Genomic DNA, 15,799 nt, shown 5'->3' with positions numbered 1-15,799 from the left:
GAGAGAGAGAGAGAGAGAGAGAGAGAGAGAGAGAGAGAGAGAGAGAGAGAGAGAGAGAGAGAGAGAGAGAGAGAGAGAAAACAGGGAGGGGGGGAGGAAGAGGAATAGGCGGATCTAAGTGCCAGGGAACAGCAGTGAAGATGGAAGGAGGAATGTAACGGCAGCTCAGCGAGTGGGAAAAAAAAACTTTAGTGTCAGCCCAGCAGTAGCAGCGGAGGCACTACACGCTGGGAAGAAAGGTTCGGGGTGGCGGGGACAACAGTGACGGTTTAGGTGGGGTCGGCAGGGCGGCACGTGGAGTGAGGGGAGACAGGGGAGTGATAGGAGGAGTCGGGCCAACGATCCCCTTTCCTGATGGCACGAGACAGTCTAAATTAACCCTCGCGTCATTGCACCGCCACGCAATAAGGGAACTCTTAGGCCCCAGCGACGCTCCGGCCGTGACTACTCCCATGATTTCCCTCGTGTTTTGCTGGCCTCCGTTTGTGTGTGTGTGTGTGTGTGTGTGTGTGTGTGTGCTTGGCTAAACACACACAGACACACACACACACACACACACACACACACACACACACACACACGGGTCTTTGCTCTCGTCTGCTCAAGTCTATCTTCCTTACTTCCTCTCTCAATCCGTTTGTTTGCCTGTTTGTCTCTTTCTCCGTCCCTGTTGTTTTACGTCTTTGCATGCTATTTTGGTGTTTATTTTCTTTCTTCCTAACACTTCCCTCCTTTTGCTAATACATTCATCTTTATTTCCATATTAATCTTTTCACACGCAGGTATAGCTTATGCCCCCAAAATTTACCTTGCCATACATTTTTTTCCCCCAGACTTACCTGCACAACCCCTCAATGCACCTTTCTTCCTCTTCCTCTACTTCATTACACCTGGTCAACCTTGCTTAACTCTCCCTGGTGATCGAATGCAACACTCTAATTCACTATATCCTCTCCCTCTCCTATGTCACACTGATTACAAAGAACTTTCCTCCACTTCAACAACTTCTCTTACATTTCCACACCTGCTCATCCTTGCCTCATGCTGCTTCTTTGCTTCAACCCACGCCTCTCCTTCCTCATCCCAGCCTTGCTTCTAAACTACTTCCTCTTCTTCTCTTTCGTCACACTGCACTTTGCCCCAGTTCCCCCCCCTCCCCCTCCACCTCTACTTCATACTCGCCTCGCTTCTAACCCACTGTTTCACTACCTCCTCTTTCTCCACTTGGTCACACTGCCTACACACAACCATCTTTCTCTTCCATTACGTCTCTCACTACGACACTCCCTCACACCTTCGCCTCCGTCCTCCCACCCAACCTCCCTTCCTCACCCCGGCCTCGCTTCTAACCCTCTGTTGCACTACCTCTTCTCCCTCTACTTCGTCACTCTTCCTTACACGTAACTATCCTCGTCTTGCCTGATTACCCCTGCCTGATGCTCTTCTGTACCCGACCCCATGTTTTCCCAGCTCACCTCTCGCCTCTTCTTCCTCACACCACATTTTCATTACCATCTCTACTTCGCCACTCTTGCTTGCACATAACTATCCTCGTCTAGCCCGATTACCCCTGCCTGATGCTCTTCTGTACCCACCCTCAGTGTTTCCCAGTTCACCTCTCGCCTCTTCTTCCTCACCCCCTTTTTCATTGCCATCCCTACTTCGCCACATTGTTTATATACAACTACCTTCCTCTTGCGCTATCTCTAGCTTCCACACATGCTAACCCCTGCCTGATGCTTCTTTACCCCAGCGGCCCAACGTTGCAAGATTATCGTACTCAGCCGCTTATATTTCCCGACTTCCTACCCCAAAACTGTCTTCTGGGCTCCAATAACGAAACTCATTTATAGTTATCGTTAAAAGAGTTAGATCCTGATGCTTTTTGGCAATAGTTAGGCGTCAGAAACCGGTAAATACTATGCTCTGAGTACGATAATTTGACAATGGTGCCACAGCCTCCGCCTCCCCCCCGCCTCTCCTTCTTCACCCTGCCTCGTTTTTCTCCTCCCGCCACCGCCTCTCCTCCCGCTTCTCCTTCCTCACCCCGCCTCGCTTCTCTCCTCTCGCCACCGCCTCTCCTTCCTCACCCCGCCTCGCTTCTCCCCTCCAGGCAGCGACGAGACCGTGGCCAACTGCCTGCTGGAGCGCGTGCCGTGGCTCTACCTGACCATCGCCAGCCTCACCCTGCTCACCCTGCTCTCCATCACCGTCTCCGCCGTCAGCCGCCACCGCCAGCAGAAGGCCAAGAAGCGGCAGCAGGACGCCAGGCGGGTGTCCACTCAGGAGTCGATCCTCCCGCCGAAGGAGAAAAGCTTAAGTGCCTATGCTCTCGACTACACCGACATGGACTTTGAAACGACCGTCTGAGGTGCTCGTGGCGGTCTGTAGGGGGCGCTCTCTCTCTCTCTCTCTCTCTCTCTCTCTCTCTCTCTCTCTCTCTCTCTCTCTCTCTCTCTCTCTCTCAAGGTCAGTGGTCAGTCGATGCTCTTCTATTGTATTATTGTGATCTCCTTTGCGATTTTGTACATGACTGAGCGGCGCGGCGACCCTCCCCCCCCCCCTGGTCCCCCCCCCCCTTCCTCCCTTGAGAATGGCTTAAAGAGGAGGAGGAGGAGGAGGAGGAAGAGGAGGAGGAGGTGAAGGGGAGAAGGAGGAGGAACACAGAGTAGTTACATATACATACGTGTTTAGTACTTGTCTTGTCTCAGCGCTGCGCAGGAACGTGAATCTTTTGCTTATTGAAAATTATTATTATTATTATTATTATTATTATTATTATTATTATTATTATTATTATTATTATTATTATTATTATTATTATTATTACTTGTGCACGCGTAAAATTATATTCTCGTCCTACGACTTCGACGAACTCAAAATAAAAGAACCGAAATTCATACTAAAAAAAAAACGACTCGGTAACGATGATTATATTGAGAGAACCCGAAGAAATCAGCCTCGAACACAACATATCAATTAAACAGTATTAGCAGGCGAGGCTCATGGATTTCAGGGTGGAGCGACGGCAGACATGTGGGGTGTGTGTGTGTGTGTGTGTGTGTGTGTGTGTGTGTGTGTGTGGGCCGAGCTAAGGCAAGGCAGCACAATCGACACATCAACATTTTCCTTCCCTGATCCCGCCATATCCACCCCCACCCCCCCATCACCACCACCACCACCACCACCCCCACCACCACCATCACCCCCACAACAACCACCACCACCACCATCCCCACCACCACCACCGCCGCCACCGCCCCCGGCCGTCGCCCTCGCTCCACTACACAAAGTTTTCTCCTTATTCTTTTCGTCATCGAGTTTATAAAAATTTAATATATAATATCGGAAGGTCTGACGGAGGAGAAATATTTCGTATATGTGTAGATTGAGGCTGCCAGGAGGAGGAGGAGGAGGAGGATGAAGAGGAGGAGGAAACATTTTAAGGTCGACAGGATCAGTTTTGGGGTCACGGAGATCGTTTTTATGTTCGTACGTATGTGTGTTCGTGTACATACGTTTACCTTTGTTTGCTGTGTACCTGTTCTTTCGGTACACCTGTTTACAAGCACACCTGTAGCTCCCCACACTGAAGTAGTGCTAATTAAGACCTCCGAGTGACTTATTCCGAATCAAACTTTCCAGAATCAAAACATGTTGACGGCCTAACGATTCGGCAGCTTCGTACGTCTAGATATTATTTTATTTATTTTGATTTTTACATATTTCTTTAAGACTTGATCCGTTTTTTGCCTATCAGCGGAGGCTCACCCGCCGGAGGAAACTCGCTTAAGTAGGTTACGAATATGTTTGTGATAAGACGTGGGAATTTGCGGTCTGGGAAGAGGAGGATGAGGATGAGGAAGAAGAAGAGGGGGAGGAGGAGGAGGAGGAGGATTTGGGAGGAAGGCCACAGAGCATCATCACACGATCTGCATACTTCAACAACATATTCGTGAGTTGTTGTTGTTGTTGTTTTTTGTTATATCAGAGAAAAATACAAATCTTTTTTTTTTTTTGTTTTACTTTCATGGAGATTTAATTGCCTCTCGATCCTGATATTCATATTTTTACTGGAGTTTCCGACAGCTAACATTTTTACACCTTTTTTTCCATATTTTGTATTCAAGTTCTAGTCATAAAAACGAATATTAACGGCGTTTTTATTTCTACTTGTTCACGTTTTCACACCTGCTCTGTGTTCTTGAGGTTCCTACACGCCTCGACTCCGGCATCGTCACGGCAGGGGAGGGAGCAACGAACGTAGGAATGTTGCGTTTCCTCGGTGAGCGAATATGGTGTTGGTGAAGGTGTTGGTGAGTGTCAGTGAGAGCGTTAATAAGAGTGGCCCAGTGGTCGTGTCGGGACTCTTCAGTCATTGTACAGTATGGTCCACTATGGTCCCAAGGCGGTGGTGTTCTCTCATCTACACGTTGCAGAGGAGTGGTGAGAGACGGAACTGTAATACGCTACGAGAGTCTTTCCCTTCGCCGTTTCTTTCCCTTCCTTTGCTAAACTACTTTATTTTCTCCATGATTGTGCCCTACCTTAGGTCCCAAGGTGTTGCAGTCTCATCTACATATTGCAGAGGAGTGAATATAAAAAGAAAACTACTGTACACTACTGCAGTCTTTCCCTCATCCGTTTCCTGACTTTACTTTGATACATTTTCCCACTTGTTTCCTTCCTGTGGTCCCGAGGCGGTGCAGAAGGGTGAAGACAAAAAAGTAATTGCTTTGCGCTACTAGTCTTTCCCTCATCTGATTCTTGTCCTTTATTTCACCATTGCATCCACTCCTTGTTTCTTCCCCGCCTGAGTCGAGGGGCTTCACGACGGTGCTGCAGACAGAACGAGGTCACGGGCATGGCAGGGCAGGCCAGGGCTTGGAGGAGGCCCTCACAAACCTGCCTCCACGCCGCCGCCGCCGCCGCCACACTCCCGACGGCACGGATGGACGGCCACACGCACCACACGACTGTCTGTCTGTCAAAAACACAACTCCCTCGTAACACTAATAGCCAGGTATTTCGTAAGGTGTCTCGTGTTTTCTGTCAATTATCAAAAGAGTAATTTACTCTTTTAATTACCAATAAATCACTTTGAGCTCAAAGGTAGTGATCCCATGTTTGGTTTTTGTATTATCTAGGAACACGAAATGCCCCTTTGGGTTTTTGGTGGAGGCAACAAACGGGTAATGACGTTCAGTGGACTTACTGTTAAGATGGAACGGAAGTGTTGTGAACTGTTGTGGTAAAAGTCAACGTCAAAGCAAAGGGAAAGGCGGAGGAGTTTGTGACGTGTGGATAAAATGGAACGTGACTGACGTGAAAGAAAAGACTTTCCGTAAACACGTGACGAGTGAATGCTGCCACAGGTAACCGGCCCGAGGCGCGGCACCTGTGGCGGCGGCTAATGAGGCGACGCTAACGGTGACGCCACCTGGCGGGCCGCGTCGGATGGGGCGAACCCAGGAAAGAAAAAACGAAGAGCAACACTGCGAAGACAATCACGGCGGAAAACAAAGAATATATGGAGCGGAAAGGCAGAGTGAGTCCATGCATGGGGGTCGGGGCTCCCTGGCGGCCAAAAGCAGCAGGGCGCCGCCAGCCAGTGTGTCGGACAAGGAAAGCATTGCAGTTTTAATGAGTTTTATACGGCAGCGTATAACTAGGGGAACATTACCCTTACCGCTTTAGTGCATAAGGTTCATCTTTTATGTCTTCAAAGTGTTTTTATCTGGTTTGCACTAAGTGTTGAATGGTTTCCCGTTACCACGTTGGTCACCCCGGGGCGGCGGTGGCCACGCCCCTTACCCCAGGCTCCCCCGCTTGGATCTCCCCAAGGAAACAAACCACTTTTGCTCACCATTTGCCAATGTAACAGCTTCAATATTTTTGTAATTTAGTGACGTGTTAGGTAACTGATATTCACTAGTTTGTATCTCACGGACTGTTATTTACATACTCTTGCGAGGGTCTGGAGGGTCTGGGCTCGGCCGCCTGCACGCCTGCACGCCGCCGCGGACCAGCTGGCGGAGCGCGGCTGTTCGCTCGGACGGTGGTTGTGTTTCCTTGTGTGTGTTTATCAGTGTGTCGAGTCAGCTCCATGTGTGGACTATGTGTGTACACAACACTGAAGTAATACTTTTTGTCGTGCTGGATTACTGCTACACATCAGGTCTGACTACCGGCCTGCATGGATTAACGAACAAGTGTGACTAAGGGCCTACCTGGATGTATCTTCATGAACTAATTAATTGGTCGGGTGTGATTTGAGGCCCATTATGATTTTGTCTCCATGAGCTAATTAGACAGGTGTAATTACAGGCCTACCATCGTTATCTACATGAACTGATTGATCAAGCGTAATTAGAAGTCTATTTGTAATTATCCTCATTAAGAAATTGGGCAGGTGTGATTAGAAGCCTACTTGGACTTTGTCTTCATTAACCAATACATCAGGTCTGATTATAGGCCTAGCTCTATTTTGTCTGTAAATCAGTGGGCCAGGTGTACACAGTTTAAGGCCTACCTGTATTTTGTATATTCTGACTAAGTGGACAGGTGTGATTCTAGGTCTACTTGTAATTTTCTTTAGGTATTAATTGGCCAGGTGTTCTCTGAGGCCTACGTGCATTTTCTCATTAATTGATTGGTCAGGTTTAATTGGAAGCCTGCTGACAATGTCTTCATGAATTATCGGGTCAGGTGTACACAGTAATAACCTGTATGAGTCGTCAAGAACTAAGTGATCAGGTGTAATTATAACTACACATGCATTGGATCATTACAAAACGATCATATATTAACATCTCTCTCTCTCTCTCTCTCTCTCTCTCTCTCTCTCTCTCTCTCTCTCTCTCTCTCTCTCTCTCTCACACACACACACACACACACACACACACACACACAAATAACACAAAAACTCCAGGACGAAATTGAAATGGACGCAAATACACGATAAAAAAAATCAGTAAAAGCGGAACTAAAAATAGAATTGATGAAATCTTGAAAACAACACCGCAGACGTGCAAACCACCCGGCAGAAAATGGTGTAATTGAATACTGCTCTCCACACTTGTTTTACCCCCCACCCCCACCCCCACCCACCCCCCACACACACGACTTCATGCCACTTCATTCATGCAAAGTCATAGGTTTAAACACTCATACTTCACTCTCTTTCTCACCACCTGAAATCAGACGCTTTGATATATTTACCAAGCTGCTTCTTTCCACATTCAGACACTTCAACATCACGTCATTTTAACTCCTTTCTGCCCTCTAACTTAAGCTCACTCACAAAGATACGCATGGATGAATGATTTTGTTTCACTCACTCACTCACTCACTTACTCACCTTCTCACTCACTCTCTCACTCAGAATTCACTTATCATCCCTTCAAGGCACACAGCTCATGACGCACCATTTCTTATATTCATTTATTCATCGACTTGTAAGGTTATCAATTTTTAACCAAACACGTGTATTAATTTTACCTGGGTTGCTTTCTATCTGGATTCGAAGCAAGACCAGTGATTTTGTAGAGGCTGACATTCTACAAACTAAAAATCATGCAAGAATAGTGAGATGAGCTAAGTGGGACAGTGGAAAAGGTCTTATAGTGTGTTGCAATATTATGTCATCCGCGAATGAACGACGCAGTGAGAATAATACAAAAAAAGACAGTCCTCCACAGTGCACAACGGTGATCTTTTTACTCCTGATACGCAATTACACCTTTTTTCCACGCGGCACTTTCGATGATCACGGGGCGGGTCGTCGCGCTGAGCCGCTCACGCAATATACAAATCGTGTTAATAAAATTTATGGTTATTTATTCAACTCAATTATAAAGTACAAAAACCCGGCGGGGAGGAGGAGGAGGAGGAGGACGCTGGCCGGCCTCGCTAATCAGTGGCATGTAATCTGTTTCATTAGGAGCGCAAAACGAGGCTGAAATAATAAGCATGAAAAAGGACAACAGACTAAAATCCTAATCGGCGTGAGTTGCACAAAGATTAAGTTGCATTATTAAGCATGCACCTACAATGCTTGCCAGCGGGGATGTTTTTGTACCGGGCTTTTTAGTTTCTGCTTTTTCCCTATATTGCCCTTGAGCTATTTCCTTTGCAGTAAATAAAGAAGACGTGACGTAAGGAATAGAAAAAACGTTCCCGTGCTGAATTATTTAAGAACGTTAGAGAGAGGAAACCGCGGAATTCAGTTAGTTACATAAAAGAATACACATCACAACATGAATCCCATAGATGCATGAGTGGCGCAGGAAATCAACGTTTATGAAATGAATTAAAGAGACGTGAGTGAAAGTTACACAGACATAAAAATACTTGCAGCATAAACTGAGCCACTGAAAGAAGTGAAATGCAGGGAGAAAAGGCGTTCGTGTTCTGAATGAAGAGTGGAAGAGGGAAACAACTGCAAACAGCAAAGTCTTTCACGGCCGTGGAGAGCAAAATAAATTAAGGGGACGATGGATGCTCTTTGAGGCGCCTCGTATGAACACAGACATCAAGGGAAATGACTTCAAACAACTCCGTGACACATTTTCCCTTAACACTAAACATATAACCAGCACCACCACCACCACCATCACCACTAGCAGCACCCCCATCAGCACCACCGCTACCACCACCACTATCACCACAACCATCACTACCACCAGCACCCACCACCATCATCACCACCACCACCACCACCACCTCGCCTCTGGGCCGCAATAAAAAGGAAAGATCTAATTATTATATTACGCCTTTCGCGGGCTCGCTCATTTTGGCACTAATGTAACGCCAAACATCCCTCACCGTGAGACACTTCAAAAGTATGTGGAAAATAAATAATAAATAAAAACAATTATAGTAAACGCGGATATACAACTAAAAACGCAACATAACGAATATGATAAATCGAGTAACACACTTTGATGAGGCGCAAGTATGTAAATGAGTTAAAAAAAAAAAAAGCTATTTAAAAACACGGACATCATCATTTGCAGTGACATGCTTCAAAGTCCGTGCAAATGGAAGAAGAAAAAACAAAAAGAAATAATAATTGACACGTAGACAAAATTGAAAACATATCCAAACGAACGAATAAAATTATTAGTTACACATTCTGATGAAACACAAATACGTAAATAAGATAAAACAAAAGCTATAAAAAAACACGAATTATGTCTTTGGCTAATAGACACTTATAAAATCATTAATAAATTCATGAATGTATGAAAACTGCGGCATTACTACAATAAACAGTTCGTATAACACATTGACCGGTGAAGAAATAACGCAGCAAACAATTAAGAAATACAGTTAGTGAGCGATACAAAAATGAGTGGCAGCGAAAATAATAAATAACCTGAATAACGAACAACCAAACAAATAAACAAATAACACCGGAGCGCGGAGGTCAGGAAAGAGCAGTGACCTGGATACATGAAAAACAGTGCACAGAGGTTAAGGCTCTGAAGAAATAACATGAAAGAGTGTGAAGGTAAGGTAGAACAACAACAATACAACATAAATCTTGAAAAGGCAAAACATATATAAAAAAAAATAAGAGTATGAATAAACAACAGTAAGGAACAGAAGAAGGACAAAAACGTTAGGCCAGAAGGAATAAAACAAAGAGAATAAATAAAACTCAAGTGACTGAATAAATACAAGCAGAGGATGAGAGAAAGAAAAAGGCGTGTTCTGGATAACAGGCGGATGAATAAGTGATACAGTGAATAAACAAAGACCTGAGCTGACGGGCAGAGGCGGCAGGACACGTTATGCCTCCCAAGCCGATAAGGTATTTTCTATGATGAACTCAATAAAGACACTGATCCAGGTAGCAATTGGATGACTAAGTGATGACGAAAATAAAGTAAAGCCTGAGCTGAGGGACAAAGGCGGTAATGCAAACTTTTCCTTCCCACTCGGCGTTAGTATCAATGGTGCGTTTTTTTTTTTTTTTTTTTTTTTTTTTTACAACAAAGGAGACAGCTCAAGGGCACAAAAAAAGGAAACAATATTAAAAAAAAAAAAGCCCACTTCTCACTGCTCCCACAAAAAAGAATCAAAAGAGATGGCCGAAAGAGAGGTCAATTTCGGGAGGAGAGGTGTCCTGATGCCTGTTACCTGTTACCATTCACAGAAACAGACCAAAAGGGAAACAAAATAATATACAAGTGCCCGTAACTTACTACACTAACAAAGAAAACAGTTGCCATGGAGTTGAATTAAACTTTAGGATCCGAAGTTTCTTGATAATTTTCTCCACCAAAAGTTTAATTGATCATAGAAAGAAGAAAATCCAGTATCAAAATGGTAGCTCATGAATTTAAAAAAGACGTGAGATGTTGAGATTCTAATTAACTTTTCCATTAATAAGTTGAAAAAAACACTATTATAAAAGAGACCACGTAACACCTATGGGGGGGGGGGGGGTGAAAGGCTGAAAATGCTGACTAACTCGCAATAGTACACTAATATAACGATATACACTAATACACTAATATAAAGTAGGTAAATGAAATGAAAACAAAAGGCATCTGTGGTCATCAAGGTGTTATTTACCTAGTGGGGTAATTAAAACTTCGAACACCTTTCTAATAACACCAGGGAAGGAAAGAATCATACAAGAGGCACAATCCACCTATAAGAAGAAACTAAGACACAAACGCCTGAGGTAATCATGGTGGTACTTACCTGGCGGACTAATTAATCTTGTGCACACCTCTCCTTACAAGACAAAGACGAAGGGAGGGAGACTGGAATGAGGTGCTAAGATGAGGGAGTTAATGAAGTCCCTCCCTCCAGTCTCCCTCCTACTCTCGCTAATTACAGAGAAGGAAAGGCTGGTGAGGGGGACGTAGTTCTGTACCCTTCTCAGCCTTCACCTCCACCACCACCTCTGAGGGAGAAAACAGGCTTACATTAGAGAGTTTTAATCCTCTTGCGACTCATCATCATCATCATCATCATCATCATCTGCCTCCTTTTAATCTTTCCCCTTCCTCCTCCCCCTGCTCCTCCTCTTTTTCCTCATCTTCCTACTTAAAAAAGTCAATATAACTCATTTCAAATCTTTAATGAGCTCCGCATAATTTTTCGCCCCGAGACTATTCCGGGACAGTCATTTGGGTTCAATCATTGTTCCACACATTTCAGAATTGCGGTCTTTTCTCACACATACTGAACACGCAGAACAAACCATAAACACCATGCGATAAATGAACACTGGACGTAAAAAAATAAATAAAATATAATAAAATGGAAAATAAGAAAACGAAATGAAAGTCCGGGATTGAAACAAGGCGAGGGAGTCCAAAAATAAGCCTCTCTCACTGCTACACACAAAACAACACACACACACACACACACACACACACACACACACACACACACACACACACACACACACACACACACACACACACACATGTACAATATTTGGAATTCATAACAAGGTAAACACTAATTGTAATGCCATACTCTGATTAAATAACCTTGGCACGTAAGCTCCTCCCCCTTTCGTATTAGAGTGCAAATCATTGGTCAGTCCACAAGCAAGCCACGCCCTGTCTCCAATTCGTTACGGCTGATTGGTAGAAGCTGGGAAAGGTTGAATTTGATTGGTGGTTGCTAGACTGGCGTGGGCGGGTTTTATTTGCCAACTTTATTTGAACAGAGTAAAGTAACCAAAAATATAATATCGTAATGACCTAATGGGACCTGACCATGCCTGAACTAACAAGGTGACAGATGATTCAAGTTAAATTAAATGGTGAGTACAGGCTAAATATACAAGTGAAAAAGACAAAAATAAAAACTATTAAAACCTAATGCCAAGAGAACCTGACCTGACCTGAACTTGCCTGATCTGGTGATACAAATGCAGATTAACAAAAAAAAAAGGTGATGAAACACGGCAAATACAGGTGATTGATTGAAACATATTTATACAACCTGGTATCATGAGGACTTGACCTGATCTACCATTACCTGAACTGACCTACTGATACTAATTGCAGGTAGATAGAAAAGGTGAAAGTGCAGGTAAATGTAAACAGGTGAATGACAGAAAACAATAAATTCCTGGGTATCTGCTTCTCGGCTGTGCAATGTTACGTTTCTTTCCTATCACTCTTCACATCATTGTTTCGTGTGGTTTTCTTTGGGTCACTTTCGACACGTGAGTTGGACTGAGGTGTGACAATGGAAAAAAAGTGGCGAATGTACTCTTGCCTGCGTGTTGTTCCTCCTTCCTTGAATTCCCAGCCCCATTAATTCCCGTTTTCCCTTCCATTCCCTCATTTTTACCCTCACGACACACACATACAGTCCCGACCCTCCGTAGACGTTTATTGAAGGATTTATCGGTGGACTTGTAGATCATTATCAGTATTTCTCGATGTAGTAACACCAAAGGCTTATGACACCTGAAATTACAACCCACACCTTACCTTACCTGATTGCCTTACCTTACCTAACCTTACCTAACCTAACGAGATATGACAGACCTAACCTAACCTATCCTTACCTTACCTAACCTTACCTAACCTTACGAAATATAACAAACCTAACCTAACCTATCCTTAACTTACCTAACCTTACCTAACCTAACGAGATATAACAGACCTAACCTAACCTATCCTTACCTCACCTAACCTAACGAAATGTAACAGACCTAACCTAACCTATCCTTACCTTACCTTACCTAACCTTACGGAATATAGCAAACCTACCCTATCCTTACCTTACCTAATCTAACGAAACAAAACTTGACCTAACCAAACCTATCCTTACCCTACTTCATCTAACTTCATCTTCCATATCCCTTCCTTTCCCTTACCATACCTAACCTGTGAAGCTTTCCCTCTCTCTTACCCTTCCCATCACTAAGCGTCCCTTCCCTACCATTCCCTTCCCTAACCTAATAACCTCATCTCACCAAGCCTTACCTTACCTTACCTTACCCTACATTACCTTGCCATCCCTTCTCTTCCTCTCCCTACCCTTCCAACCTTTCCTCATACCACTTAGCTTCACTCCCTCCCTCCATCCCTCCATTTCCCCTTCCCTTCCCTCCAACAATAAAACACAATACCAGTGAAATATTCCTCCCCCTCCCCCTCCTCTCTCTCTCTCTCTCTCTCTCTCTCTCTCTCTCTCTCTCTCTCTCTCACACACACACACACACACACACACACAGGTATAACACATATTTACCTAAAACACAAAAATACAACCCCCCCCTCCCCCCCTCCCCCATACTCAACACAGCCTATCATGGGTGCCAAACATATACTAGTCTAAATAAATAACAAAAAATATCTAAATATATAAATATCTTACTTTCGGGGTAACTATTTTTATAAGATGAGTTTGACTGTTTTTTTGTTTTTTTTCTGTTGATGTTTTTGGGGGAGTCTTCTAATGGATGTATATTCCCTTAGATACTGATTTATTTACCTTATTTACCTTATATATACAGATTTATTTTAGTGATCCCTATTATGTTTACTACTACCGCCCTCTTGTTTTTCTTTGTTTATTTTCTTCTACTTATTTTTTTTGGGGGGGTGTAAGTGTATATTGCTTGTATCAGTTATATTATAGTTTACACTGTGTAATACTTGCGTGTTCTTTTTTTCCTGGTGAGTTGATGGTACAGTTTGTCTCTACCGTATGGTTGGTTTACCGGCATCCCACACAAATACATGACGTGTAACTGTAATTTTATACTTGTTTGTACAAATAAAAGATCTCTTATATTTCCCAACAGAATGCTGGTTTTACTCGCCTTATTTTTTTTTTTCCTTCATATTTGTCGAGGAGGGTGGACGGGATTTTTTTTTCACAATCTCAGGTGAAACAATTACATGCCTTGGCCAGGTGTGAAGACCAAGAGGCGTAAACATCATTGTAGGTACGAAGGGCAGGTATACACAGGTTATAAGTATGTTCTGGACACAGTTACAGGTAATCTTTTCTGAAACAACGTGTGTAAATCCATTGTTTTGACACTCCAAAGAACGAGAAGAAGGAGGAGGAGGAGGAGGAGGAGGAGGAGGAGGAGGAGGAGGAGGAGGTTACTGCTCTAAGAAATACGAGCGGAGAGAAATGAGGTGAGAAAACTTGGAAGGTGGAGATGGAGGAGGTTTAGGGGTGAGGAAGGAGAGGAAGTGTAAGGAAGGTGAGAGGGAGACAAAGGAGGGGGAAGAGAGTTAGGAGGTGGAAGGAGGAGGAAGGTGGAAAGACAAAAATGATAATGAGAGAAGGGGAAAGGATAAGAGAGAAATAAACAGGAGGTAGGAAGAGACAGAATAGGAGACAGAAAAAGGTGAAGGAGGAATAAGGAGAATCAAGAGGCGTAAGAATGAAGAAACAAAATGATGGAATAGGATGAAAAATGGTAGAAAAAGAGAAAAGGGTGATGAGAGAGAGAGAGAGAGAGAGAGAGAGAGAGAGAGAGAGAGAGAGAGAGAGAGAGAGAGAGAGAGAGAGAGAGAGAGAGAGAGAGAGAGAGAGCAACATAACGAGGCCAGGTAGGCGCCGCGTCATTCTTTAGCTTCATAATTAAGTTGGACCGAGTTTTCTCATTAGCAGAGAACAATTATTTATCCGATTCCAAACTTGTGGTGAGAGTAATCAGCCGTGCAGGGGAAGAGGAGGAGGAGGAGGAGGAGGAGGAGGAAGACAAGGAGGGCGAGGAGGGGGGAAGACGTAATAAAACTCACCCAACAGTTTCTCTCTCTGTTCCCTCCACTCCTTCCCTCTCGTCCCTCCTCCACATCAAACATTAATACAGGTGTGCGAGGGGAAGGGAGGAGTTGGAGGAGTTTGGAGGGAAGTAGGAAAGGAGGAGGACGGAGGTATACAAGGTGGGTGGAAAGTTGTAGGTAGCCACTAGAGGGAGGGAAGGAGAGGGACCGGAGGGAAACATAGGCAGTGATAATTGATGAGGAGAGATGAGGGGAGAAGGGAGAGGAAAGGACAGAGGGAAGGACGGAGCAAGGAAGCCGAAAGGAAGGAAGGAAGGTGTGAGAGAAGATATGATGGAGGAAAATGAGCTGTGAAGAAAGGACGCAGGGAAGGAAGGAGAGAGAAAGCAGGAAGGAAGGAAGGAAGGAAGGAGAGAAGATGCGATGGAAAAGATGATTTGTGAAAGAAAGACAAAGGGAAGGACGGAGAAAGAAGCCAAACAGAAGATAGGAAGATATGAAAGAAGATACGATGGAAGAAGGTAAGGGAGGAAGGAAGGCAAGACAAGGAAGAGACAGGTATAGAAGGTAAGAATGGAGAAAGGTAAGTGGAGAGAGGAGGGGAGGAAAGGAACAATGGAATGAAGACGTGGAAGGGAGGCAGCAAGTTTGACAAAGAAGATCCAGGGAATAAGGAAGAAGGAAGAAAGGAAGGTAAGTGGAAAGGAGGAAGAGGAGGAAGAGGAAAGGAGGAGGAAGGAAAGGATGAAGGAAAAAAGAAGAAAGGAATACAAGATAATAACTGGAGAGAGAGAGAGAGAGAGAGAGAGAGAGAGAGAGAGAGAGAGAGAGAGAGAGAGAGAGAGAGAGAGAGAGAGAGAGAGAGAGAGAGAGAGCAGGTAAGCAGACAGGTAGGTAGGTGAAGGAGCATTAACTAAACTTCCCTCTACCTGCCATGATTGCCTAGGGAGAGAGAAGGATCTTGGCTTACACACACACACACACACACACACACACACACGAGGCGAACAACAGCTAACTTAGTCCAAACACAGCCTCCCCAACTTGTATGTGTGTGTATGTGT

The 15,799-nt window shown here is 44.4% G+C and overlaps 1 protein-coding gene and 1 long non-coding RNA gene across 2 annotated transcripts in view; one reads left to right on the top strand and one right to left on the bottom strand.

The window, feature by feature from the left end:
* LOC126985386 (uncharacterized) overlaps nucleotides 1-6,926 on the top strand; it is an 80,377-nt gene extending 73,451 nt beyond the window's left edge. The window contains exon 5 of the mRNA XM_050840193.1: nucleotides 2,114-6,926. Within this exon, the coding sequence (XP_050696150.1) occupies nucleotides 2,114-2,370 (257 nt within the window). The 3' untranslated portion in view covers nucleotides 2,371-6,926. The remainder of the gene's footprint in view (nucleotides 1-2,113) is intronic.
* A 4,447-nt stretch (nucleotides 6,927-11,373) lies between these two features.
* On the bottom strand, nucleotides 11,374-13,987 carry LOC126985395 (uncharacterized). The gene is made up of 2 exons (XR_007738676.1): nucleotides 12,630-13,987; nucleotides 11,374-12,570 (listed from the first exon to the last, which is right to left on the bottom strand). It is a non-coding gene; the product is annotated as an uncharacterized LOC126985395 (long non-coding RNA).
* Nucleotides 13,988-15,799: the final 1,812 nt, after the last annotated feature.

The sequence above is a fragment of the Eriocheir sinensis genome, chromosome 5, assembly GCF_024679095.1.
Source record: "Eriocheir sinensis breed Jianghai 21 chromosome 5, ASM2467909v1, whole genome shotgun sequence".
Taxonomy (NCBI): Eukaryota; Metazoa; Arthropoda; class Malacostraca; order Decapoda; family Varunidae; genus Eriocheir; species Eriocheir sinensis.
The sequence above is the reverse complement of the archived record's forward strand: the minus strand, read 5'-3'. Positions and strand labels throughout refer to the sequence as shown.